The sequence below is a fragment of the Polypterus senegalus genome, chromosome 1, assembly GCF_016835505.1.
Source record: "Polypterus senegalus isolate Bchr_013 chromosome 1, ASM1683550v1, whole genome shotgun sequence".
Taxonomy (NCBI): Eukaryota; Metazoa; Chordata; class Cladistia; order Polypteriformes; family Polypteridae; genus Polypterus; species Polypterus senegalus.
Genome location: NC_053154.1, coordinates 321,265,118 through 321,277,675, shown reverse-complemented (window position 1 = coordinate 321,277,675; position 12,558 = coordinate 321,265,118). Strand labels below are relative to the sequence as shown.

At 42.4% G+C, this 12,558-nt stretch overlaps 1 protein-coding gene across 3 annotated transcripts in view; it reads right to left on the bottom strand.

Annotated features, from left to right (window-relative positions):
* Positions 1–1,494: 1,494 nt before the first annotated feature.
* slc18a2 (solute carrier family 18 member 2) overlaps positions 1,495–12,558 on the bottom strand; it is a 224,028-nt gene continuing 212,964 nt past the window's right edge. For all 3 annotated transcript variants that reach the window (XM_039737103.1, XM_039737096.1, XM_039737105.1), the window contains exon 16: positions 1,495–2,272. In XM_039737103.1, coding sequence (XP_039593037.1) covers positions 2,162–2,272 — 111 coding nt within the window. In that variant the 3' untranslated portion in view covers positions 1,495–2,161. The remainder of the gene's footprint in view (positions 2,273–12,558) is intronic.

Genomic DNA, 12,558 nt, shown 5'->3' with positions numbered 1-12,558 from the left:
TTCGAAAGACAGACGCGCATTTCCTTGTCGATCATTTGAAGTCTCTCGCGTTTCTTAGACTGCATTTCCGTATCTGCACAGTGAGCGAGATCTTCTAACAACGAGACTTTTTAAGTCTTGCGAGATGTGTTTTTGACACCACTGGTGTTGATATTATGATGAATGGTGAACAGCGAAAATTTTAACTTGCATTCAAAATAAATACATTCGTTTATTCAACAATCAATGTTTTTCCAACATAATTTTTTTTTTTTTTAAACATTATCTTTTTAATCAACCAAAAGTACAAAAACACTAGCAATTTTAAATATTTTACAAAAGTTTTCGCGGCGCCCCTAGAAAATTCCACGGCACACCGGTTGCCCGACAATGCCTTAGATCTTCAAATGAGGGTCTGCTTAGAATTCCAAGAGCAAAACTTAAAAGAAGTGGTGAGGCGGGCGGCCTTCTGCTGTTAGGCACCTAAAATCTGGAATAGCCTGCCAATAGGAGTTCACCAGGCTGATACGGTGGAGCACTTTAAAAAAACTGCTGAAAACACATTACTTTAACATGGCCTTCTCATAACTTCACCTTCATTTAAATCCTGATGCTCTGTATATTCAGTTTATTATCGTAACTATTCATGGTGGCTCTAAAATCCGTACTAACCCCTACTTTCTCTTCTGTTCTTTTTCCGGTTTTCTGTGGTGGCGACCTGCGCCACCACCACCTGATCAAAGCACCGTGATGTCCTACATTGATGGATTAAAAGCCAGAAGTCTACATGACCACCATCATCAATTCCTTCCATGATAACCCTAAATACAAAGAGGACTGTTTTAATTTATATTCGGTAGAATGCCCAGAGGGGACTGGGTGGTCTCGTGGCCCCCTGCAGATTTTATTTTTTCTTTCCAGCTGTTAGTTTTTTCTGTCCTCCCTGGCCATTGGACCTTACTCTTATTCTGTGTTAATTACTGTTGTCTTATTTTAATTCTTACTTTGTCTTTTATTTCTCTTTTCTTCATCCTGTAAAGCACTTTGAGCTCCATTATTTGTATGAAAATGTGCTATAGAAATAAATGTTGTTGTTGTTAAACACAAATGAAATGTGAAGTGAGGGAGCCAACAGAAGACTAACTACTACGTCAGGGCCTCAAATTCCAACCAATTTCACTCCAACCAGCTGCTTAATGAGGTGCCGATTCTTGTTCATTAAACCCGCTCTTCAATTCCGTGGCTTGTTGCTGCTGTTTCAGACATTTCTGAAATTGTTGATTTTCTCTTTTCTAAGAGCAGCGCTGCTCAAATGTTTTGTGGATCTGAGCAGATCAGCATTCCCAAGACCTTCTTCTTTCTTTATTTTCAGATATTGTATGCTGGACACCAGTTGTTTTGGCTCATTTTGTATCATTTGGCTGCTAACTGAGGAAAAAGAAGCAATTCAGGGGTCCGAGTCTTCAAGAGCAAGTCAAGTAAAATGAATTCAAAAGAAGTTAATTAGCAGCCAAAATAGGTCACTCATTAAGAAAAGGGTCAGAATGAAAACCTACAGATGTGGTGGTCCTCCAGGACTGGAGGTAGGGACCCCTGCATTAGGAGGTGCTGATGCCCCCTGGTGGTGATCTGTGAGGTTAAGCACTGCATTTTGTGACCCGCTAATCGAGTCGGAATGTGACTGCGGCCCCCTGTTCCACTTTTAATTCCACCGTCAACCGCACAGACAGCTTACAGGCCAGCGACTCTCGACTTTATCAAAGGTTACACAGTAAAGACAATCAAAAAATAAAACTTCATTTGACGTACAGCATCAAGAAATACAATCCCCATGACATAGAGCTTTAAATAGATAATTAAAAATATATGCTATATTAACAAAAGGAAATACATAAAAATAATTTTTTTCCAACATAAAAGCCATTCTCGTTCCCCCCATAAGGCCAGTGGTTGATCGTGACTCTTTTAGCTAATCAATTGGCCGCAATAAAAATAGCTTTGGTTTGCTTGACTGGGCACACAATATCCGCACGGCACACATAAAAACACGACTTTTTCCATGAAGACGCGCACGCATACGCACACACAAATGAAAACACCGCGGAGGCGTGCACAATAAAAGGGTGACTTCTCTGGCGACAAAGAGAGAGAGAGACAGAGAGAAAGGGAGAACAGGGTTTGGCTACTCATCACTTTCCGACTCCTCATCTTCCATCATGGGGTACGGCTGCGAGTTGTCCTGAGTTGTGTACATCCTCGTTCTTGTCGAGCAGTTGTGATCCATCAGGATCGCCTGGAGAAAGCAAGAATGAGAGCGGTGTTAAAACTCAACTGCGCTCCACGCAAGCTCCGGGTTGTTTTATTACGTGTAGTAACACTCAGACCTCTGGTCCTTGAAGAAGCACCACTCACAAAACCCAGCACTTCAGGACACTTCGCCAAGGTTGCTGCAATGTCCTTCATGGCCAGCTGGGACTGAACACCTCCCTCTGTAACTGGATTGTGAGACCTCAGTCAGTCAGGATTACAAACAACATCTCCAGAACCACCACACTGAGCAGTGGAGCCCCTCAAGGCTGTGTGCTCAGTCCATTATTGTTCACACTGCTGACTCATGACTGTGCAGCAACGCACAGCTCTAATCACATTATAAAATTTGCCGATGACACGACTGTGGTGGGTCTCATCAGCAACAACGAGTCAGCATACAGAGAGGAAGTGCAGCGGTTAACAGACTGGTGTAAAGCCAATAATCTGTCTCTGAATGTAGACAAAACAAAGGAGACGATTGTTGACTTTAGGAAGACTAAGAGTGACCATCTGCCACTGAGCATTGACGGCTCAACTGTGGAGGTCATCAATAGCACCAAATTCCTGAGTATCCACCTGGTCCTACAACACCAGCTCTTTAGCCAAGAAAGCCCAGCAGTGGCTGTACTTCCTGCGTAAGCTGAGGAAAGCCCATCTTCAACCAGCTATTCTAACAACATGCTACAGAGGAACCATAGAGAGCATCCTGAGCAACCGCATCACTGTCTGGTTTGGAAATTGCACGGTCAGGGATCGTAAAGCCCTACAACAGATAGTGAAGACAGTTGAGAAGATCATCGGTGTCTCGCTTCCTTCCATCATGGACATTTACACCATACGCTGCATCTGCAAAGCCACCAGCATAGTGAATGACTCAACACACCCTTCACACTCACTGTTTACACTGCTGTCATCTGGGGAAACAGGTACCAAAGCATTTGGGCCCTCACCACCAGAATGTGTAACAGTTTGGACCAATCTGATATACTGTATGTGTTCTGCTCTGCAATGTTGCACATGTTTGCACATTTGACTCACATGCACCTTGTTATACTGTATATTACGTGTCTTTATGTTGTGTGTCATGGATTCATCGTTGTCCTGTGTTCTATGCAGCACCATGGTCTTGGAGGAACGTTGTTTGGTTTCACTGTATGGTGTACTACTGCATATGGAAGAAATGGCAATACTGTAAATACTCTAGAATCTTGATGTTGCTCATCTGTTGTTACTTTAGAGACCATGTCACATACTCGCTACGTGAAGGACCCGAAACCCAATAACATGGCGGCGGAAGTCTACGCCTTCAATTCTTTGATTGGGTTGGATGACTGGTCACGGTCAGAATGAATGACCTGTGTTTGCAATGCAAACAGTCGGTTGTTCTGTGCAGCGTGTTTCACTGTGAACAGAGGTCACCGTATTTCTTTTCTTGTCTACACTGTAGTGGGTACACCACCATGTTTCAGTAAGGGTGCATGACCGCATCGCCATTTGACATAACAAGGACCCGAAACCCAAATACATGGGTGATGTAGCCCGCTCCTCCCAATTAATAGGTCATATCATAAACTCTCGATTAAGACCAAGAGCAAAGTTCAAGGACATTACGGTAACCCTTAGTATCTATACATATACAGTCATATGAAAAAGTTTGGGAACCCCTCTTGATTTTTTGGATTTTTGTTTATCATTGGCTGAGCTTTCAAAGTAGCAACTTCCTTTTAATAAATGACATGCCTTATGGAAACAGTCGTATTTCAGCAGTGACATTAAGTTGATTGGATTAACAGAAAATATGCAACATGCATCATAACAAAATTAGACAGGTGCATAAATGTGGGCACCCCAACAGAGATATGACATCAATACTTAGTTTGTAGAGGATGCCACATGTGCTATTATCCCGTGGACAGTTTGCTGCTCCTTAGGGTGCATTGCAGAGAAAGTGGACACTGTAAATACACCTTTAAGGGGGAGGTCATAACATGGTCAGGGCGGTTGGTGCTGAAGACTTAAAAACCGGAAAAGAAGGGAGAGAGAGAGAGAGAGAGAGAGAGAGAGACATCTTGTGGAGGAGCAAAGAGAACAGACGAGGTAGTGCCAAGTAAAATATCTGCTGGAAAACATTTTTTTTGTGCTCACTCAGCGACACAAAGGAGACGCGTCTCTGAAGACGGACCCTTTTATTTTATTCTTTGGTTTCGCTGATGATTCCTTGGACCGGTAGGATTGAACTATTTGTTATCGGCTCAACCGCCGGCGTATTCCAGTAGGATTTCTCTTTGCCAAAACCAGTAAGGACAGTAAACCTATTTGGACAAACTGGTTTCTCCTATTCATGAACATCGCACTCCTAAACCGGGAGGGGTGGTTTCGATTGCTATGTACTTGTTTTGTTTGTTATTTTATATGTAAAATATATATGTGTTATTCTTTTGCCTCTTCTTCATTTTGTGATAATGGCTTGTAGTTTAATGCTGAGCTGGGACTTGTGGTGAGGGGTCAAATAAAAGGACGCTCGTTGGTCACGTTGCCCGATAGATTTTCGACATTGAACTGCTTTGCTCCAGCAGTTTTCTAATCATGCGGTTACCCAGGGTGAGTTGTTCTCCTGGGGCAGCGGTACAAGTTGAACCTCCTTTTGTAAATCTGACAGCCTCTAGACGCCTCCTATAGCCTTTGAGGAGTGTCTGGTTTCTGGATGGAGGTATTGTTGACCATTCTTCTTACAAAATCTATCCAGTTCAGTTAAACGTGATGGCTGCCGAGCATGGACAGCCTGCTTCAAATCATCCCATAGATTGTCGATGATATTCAAGTCAGGGGAATGTGACGGCCATTCCAGAACATTGTACTTCTCCCTCTGCATGAATGCCTTTCTAGATTTTGAACTGTGTTTTGAGTCATTGTCTTGTTGGAATATCCAACCCCTGCGTAACTTCAACTTTGTGACTGATGCTTGAACATTATCCTGAGGAATTTGTTGATATTGGGTTGAATTCATCTGACCGTCGACTTTAACAAGGGCCACAGTCCCTGAACAAGCCACACAGCCCCACAGCATGATGGAACCTCCACCAAATTTGACAGTACGTAGCAGGTGTTTTTCTTGGACTCCGCTGTTCTTCTTCCGCCATGCAAAGCGCTTTTTGTTCTGACCAAATAACTCAATTTGTGTCTCATCAGTTCAAAGCACTTTGTTCCAAAATGAATCTGGCTTGTCTAAATGAGCATTAGTATACGACAAGCGACTCTGTTTGTGGCTTGAGTGCAGAAAGGGCTTCTTTCTCATCACCCTGCCATACAGATGTTCTTTGTGCAAATTGTGCTGAATTGTAGAACGATGTACAGATACACCATCTGCAGTGAGATGTTCTTGCAGGTCTTTGGAGGTGATCTGTGGGTTGTCTGTAACCATTCTCACAATCCTGCTCATATGCCACTCCTGTATTTTTCTTGGCCTGTCAGACCTAAGTTGGTTTAACAGCAACTGTGCCTGTGGCCTTCCATTTCCTGATTCCATTCCTTCCAGTAGAAACTGACAGTTTAAACCTCTGAGATGGCTTTTTGTAGCCTTCCCCTAAACCACGAGACTCAACAATCTTTGTTTTCAGATCTTTTGAGAGTTGCTTTGAGGATCCCATGCTGTCTGTCACTCTTCAGAGAGTCAAAGGGAAGCACAACCTGCAATTGACCACCTTAAATACCTTTGACCACTCATGATTGGACACACCTGTCTATGAAGTTCAAGGCTTAACGAGCTCATCCAACCAAGTAATCAGCATTGGGCAGTGACAGGCATTCAAATCAGCACAATGACAAGGGGACCACATTTGTGCACAGCCATTTTTTCACATTTGATTTAATTTCATCATTATTAAAATCTTTATTCGGAAAACACCCCAGTACTCAGATGTTCCTAGGAAATGAAGGACATACCACTGTTATCTTTTTTGTTTTGTAGAGTAAACTATAATGCAGGCTGAGAGGGGATCCCAAACTTTATCATATGACTGTAAAAGGCAAAGCCCTCACTGACTCATCACTAATTCTCTCACTTTTCATATAGGTGGGAAGCTCAAATTTCACATGCTCATTCCGTGCAGTGTACTTACAAAAGTTAGGTATGTTTCATGTCCTATTGCAACACCGAAGGGAGAGAAACGGGTGTACTCCCTAAACTGTATATATAGATGGGGAAACCCCTCCTGACTATTTCTGTGACTTCCAATATACGTAGGAAGCCCAAATATCCGATGCTCATCCTTTACACTGTACTTACAAAAGTTAAGTATGCGCCGTGCCCCGTAATAAACTTTCGAAAATAACATTTCTTTTTGGCGGTGTTTACCATGATACCGTAAAGAACTTTTGGAACTGACCTCTCCTTTTGCGGGTTCATTCCTTATTTCCGTTAACAGACGATTTATTTCACGGCAGAGGCGCACAAGGGCCGTCCCCTTTCTCTGCATGGCTGCTGTCAGCACACCTACCACGTGGTTGGCTCCCTGCCTATATACATTAATGACATCCCGTGCTCATGTACCTCGCTTCTTTACAGTCCTCAGCTGTTCGTCATGCTCACTGCTCCCTTCTTGTTTACTCCATCGCTTCAAGCCTGTTATTGTTCGCCTTGCTTCACGTCTTCCTGCTGGTGACTTCTGCCTTTACGTTTAGTTTCTTCACACTCTTAATCCTCCGGGCAGGCCTCTGCATACTCTACTTTTGAAGGTCGGCGCACCAATTATGTTACTAAGAAACTTACAACCACCAAAGCTTTGTAACGGCACCAGGCTTCACATCAAACCTCTGCACAAGAACCTCATTGAGTCTTCGCTGGAACTGGCTCAGGGGAGACTGGATTTATTCATCGCTTCCCTCTCACACCCTCTGGCCTCCCATTCCAATTCAGACGCCTCTAATTTCCAGTAAGGGTTTGCTTGGCTATGACAATAAATAAGTCAGAGGGCCAGACTCTAACAAAGGTCGCCATTCACTTGACCCAAGATTGCTTCTCACATGGCCAACTGTACGTTGCATTGCTCAAGAGTGAGCTCAGCAGACAGCTTGGTCATTTTACAGCCCGAGGTCAAAATTGCAAATGTTGTTTACAAAGAGGAGATCCTTGCATCCTAAAAATGGGCATTTCTCATACGTGACATTTACAATTATAAATTAAACTCTTTCAGTCATCAAATTCACTCTCAGTGCTAAAATAAGCCTACGACAATTACATTGACAATCATGTTACGTTATTTTTAAAATGTTTCCTTTTCTTTTTCAGAACTTCTTTAACACACTACTTCTCCGCTGCGAAGAGTGGATATTTTGCTAGTTTTTATATATAACACTTTCTAAAACATCACCATTTTGAATCAACTACAGTAGTTGGAATTTTGCACTTCATGTTCAGTTTCTTTACCAGTGCAATGGCACCTACTAGAGTCTGGAGTCGTATTAGTTTAATCTTTGTTATAATTTGGTATTTGTTAGTATTTATTGTTTATTTGCCACACTAAATAGAACCGCAAAGACGAATCCCCCAAGTTAAGACTGTCGACCACTGGGCAGGTGCAAAAGTGATCGCCAACCACCTCTTCTCTCCTCCTGACTGGTCCCAGTACAGACCAGTTTCAGAACGATCCTGGAGGTTCCACTCCTTTGCCCCGGGAGCTACTTAAACCACTAGAGCATCAGAAGGCCTGACTCTCTTCGTGTCAACAACTCCATGACAGAGAAAGGCTTTTCTGACAACTAGGAAGGATCCGAGACATCTTTATCATTGTTTTCTTTTATTTCATTTATGAAAATAGGATACCTGGTTGGTCTTCAATCCTTTCGGATATTTAGCTTCAACAGAATCACACTGCCTAGTTCAATCGTTTTCATTAATCGTACATTGGACTATTTACTTTATTGGATGAATAATTGTTTTGGGTCATTTTGGCCGCCATTTTTCTGTTTTAACGAGTGCCACCATTCTGGACTCCCACGTTGTCAGGGTTGTGACCCACAAGTAATCAACGCGACAGGTTGCAGATTCAAAATCAGAACCACATTTTGTTAATCCTCCTTTTGCTTAAAACTTTGAAAATCTGATATTTTTTGGTTTCAACCTTTTTTCAAACACATTTTCGACTTTCGTTTTCATCTCCCGTTTTGGCTTGTCGGTTGTATGTTTTGATCTCCTGGTTTTGGTCTTTTTCTGATGCTTGTCCACCTCTTGGGTCTCACACAAAAAAAAAAAATTCTTATCCGTTCTCTGACAGAAAAACACTAGTGGTGTTAGGATGACAAACAAAACTCGTTACTCTAGCTGTTAGCACTGCACGAGGAGATAACCAGGAAAGAAAGTGTAAAATGAGCAGAGAGGTGAAACCAAAAATCAGTTCCTTCTTTCAGGTATATACAAGTCTAAACCCAAGAATCGTAGTGCGGGTATCGAAAGCAAAAGTCAAGCAACAGGAAGTGTAATTATTGGACTTCCTGATCTTCGCAAATTCAAACAATGACATGCCTAACGCGCCACTGATGACGTCAGTCATGAAATTTACAGGACCGTGTTCCATAGCCACCATCGGTACATTGCTGTGTCACACACACGTCTGAGTAGGAGGCAGCTAAAGGGCCTGAGTAGCCTACCGGGGGGGTGGCACAGTGTACTGACCGTCTTTCTCTGTTACTTGCAGACCATTCCCAGGAAATCCCACCAGGTTCCGGCGCCCTCGATGACACCACTTCCAGTCCTCATGACACCACATCCGGGTCCGGCCCCAAAGATGACGCCACTTCTGGTCCCGAGGACATCACTTCTGGTTCAGGCCCTAAAGATGACATCACTTCCTGAATGGGCATTTAAATCCACCATCTTTACTATATGTGATCAGTTCTGTTTTGGACTCAGTCTTGTCAACAAGTCTTTAAAAATTTCTACCCTTGCAGCCAACATACATTATACGGGTGGCTGTTCCAAACCTTCATCTAGTTGTGTTTATTTGTGACAGTTTTTATGATTGACATGTTTATTACATTTTTTGTGAGTCTAATTTTAGTGATAAAAATCCTTTTTTTTTTTCAGACCCAAGGTATTCAGTTTTACAATTTATTTTGTACTTAGAAGCTTCCTCTAAAAGTGGTTCATTTTTAACACAGTTTCCATCACCATTATGTTTTGGTCGTGGGCACAACCATTTTGAGATCTTTTGTCACTGTGATGCATGCCATGGTGTACCCTGAATGTGTGACTGGTGATATCATCGATGTGACCGTTGTGAAAGAAAAATGAACTGCTTGCAAACTACTAAGGGTTAAAAGCTGACAAAGCTGTTTTGCTATAATGGCAGGTTCTTCTTACAGGCGTCGATCATAAGACAGGGTGCAGTAAGCTGACCTGGGACAACTTCCTATATAGGAACGCATCTGTTAGACACAGGAAAGATGACCTTTCCTTCCATCTGACACGTCCATAAAACAGAAACGGTTGGCTGATTTGTGCAACACACGATGAAATACTTGGGTAAACGATATTATGCATTTTGAGAAGCAAGGGGAAGGGAGGAAGGAGAAAATATAAAAAAGCCGACAGAAAAGTGGAACTTCACTCTTCTGCCTTGCGACGCATGAATCCTATGTGCTCACTGGTGCCTGAATAAAGACTGATTGATTGAACTACAGGTCAAATTCCGTTACAACGAAGTGCCAGGGACCAAAAAAAATATTTCATTGTAATGAAAATTTTCCTAGTAATGGGATTCTTTATTTGTCACTATAGTGAGAGACAAAGTCAGAGAGGCGAGATTGCATTGGTAAGGAAAGGAGGAAGGCCTAAGAGAAGGTGTTTGGATGTGGTGAGAGAGGACATGCAGGTGATGAGTGTGACAGAACAAGATGACGAGGACAGGAAGATATGGAAGAAGATGATCTGCTGAGGCAAACCCTAACGGGAGCAGCCGAAAGAAGAAGAAGAAGTGGTGCTTTCTTTAACTTGCGTCCAGGCATTTGCAATCATTTCAATAGCTTCTTTCATGTTAATTTTAATCTCCTCCTGCCTACAAGTTATGCTGACAAGAATTTCTCTCAGCATTTCCTTGCAGTAATACACTTTCAGGGTGCGAATGATGCCCAAATCCAATGGATGAAGCACTCCTGTGCAACTGAGTGGGAGGAACTCAACGTGATCATTATCTAAATGTGAAAGGATGCTGTCGGGTGCGCCACACACCCCTTTCCAGAGACCTCACGACCCCCCCATGCTCTCCCAATCCGTCTACTGACTTCATAGGAAGAGTCACCAAGTCACATGAATGTCACGTAAGTAAACCTCTCGACGAGGTCGACACTCTCTCTGCAGACAGACACACTGCTGACGGCCGTGCCCAAGAGGTCATTCAAGGCCTGGATGTTGGGTTTTTTATCAGGACACTCGCAAGCCCAGACACTCCGACTCCTCGCTCAGTCTCTCGAGCGCCCCGATCAGAACCAACGTCTATTTTTTTCTTTTTGCCAGAATCGACGGCCACAAAAATTTCAGGTTTTCTTTTTTATGTGAACTGCTGTCTTTTTTTGTGTCTGCCATTTCTCTAGGAGGGTGACAATAAGTTAAACTCCAATGGACGTTTTTCAAATGCTGACGAGGAATAAGCAAAAGGTATCCCTGAAAACCACAGAAAACAAACGCAGCCAAAAAAAAAAAACAGTACGGGGAAAGTTTAAAGAAAGAGAAACATTTACGAAGTTCGGGGATCGTTGTACACAACTGAACGAACTGATCTGTGGCTGATTCATTCAGGCATCTCAAGGTCTTTTGGGCACTTTGTTGTAATGAAAGTATCTGCTGAATGTATTTATGTAGACTCTGTCTTATGGGGCATCTGTCGGGAACATAAAGATACTTTGTTGTAACGGAATTTGACCTGTATTCCTGTCGTCCTCGGCGGTTACTTCCACACCGTATAAACGTCCTGGATTATCTGAGAATGGATACACATGGTGATACTTGCAATCATTGTTTTTGTAATCTTTGGCCTTAGAAGGACAAACAAAGACTCTAACCAGAGCTAAATTCTAACTCCCAGCATTGACCTTGGCTTTGTTCTTTGACCAAATCTTTTCTCCTGGCCATTACTCATAATATTTTTATTATTATTATTTTTTTTTTTTACCGACTGCTTTATTCAGTCCGTACAGTCATGACCATAACTACACAAATTGCAGCACCGAAATAAACAAAATGGCGACAAAAAAAACATGTAAAATAATTTCTAATAACTGAAAACAATTTCCACTATGAAATTAAATGCAAAATTCATATTCAGAACCTTGCAAACCCCATCATGGAAAATAACAGTAAAGAAAACAGCTCAACAAGAGCGCAAAAAAATTACCAACCAAATACTTTGACGTTTTGGTTTATTGAGCTGTGCTTTTGTTCCCTTATATTACAGATTTTTGTCTCCTGTTTTGGTTTGTTTGACACTTTTGGTCTTGCTTTTCTTCTCCTCATCTTCCTTTTAAGAACAAGCCTGCCTTTATCTCACAGTCCCAGGACATTCCTGCAGCATCCACAGGGGTCAGTGGTGGGAAGCTTGTGAGGCTGAAAATTGTACAGAATGGTGGGCTTGGTGGGTGTTTTGAGGTGGGTATCCTCTACAGTTACCCCTCTAAGTCAGCATCTAGGAGTAAAGGGTCATAAGGAAAGAACTCACTATAGGGGAGAACCAGGACACAACCTTTACACGCCGGCTGACTGTATGACACCCCCTTTGCAGTCCTAAGCACTATTTGGAAGGGATGATTTATACACCAGGAGGTGGGGTAAAATAAATATTACTGGAAGACCTTTTCGTCCCCCCAAATCACTCATGTCAGTACCTGTTCATATCAAAGTAAAGTTTATGGAGCCTTTAATTTCAATAAAAAAAGTTAAAAAAAATAAATAACCACTGGTTAAAATCGACCCATGAGAAACGACATGCAACTAAAATACACGTTGCAGGAGTCCTGTCACAAAAAAATGCTTTACACCACCTCATGATGTACAGTGAGTCCCATCTGAATAAGACAGTTATTCATTTGTCCAGTGTAGACTGGTCACCGCAACGCTTTTGACCACCGCTAATCAGTGAACATCAGCACCAGCGTTTGGCAGATATTCAGTCTCAATTATTTTGCTGTATTTCATCCTGGACCGCTAATCCCCCACCCCACCCCACTGTGGTCAAGCTGGTGCTCAAAAGCTATTTCATGTCTTTCTTGTTTAATCATGAT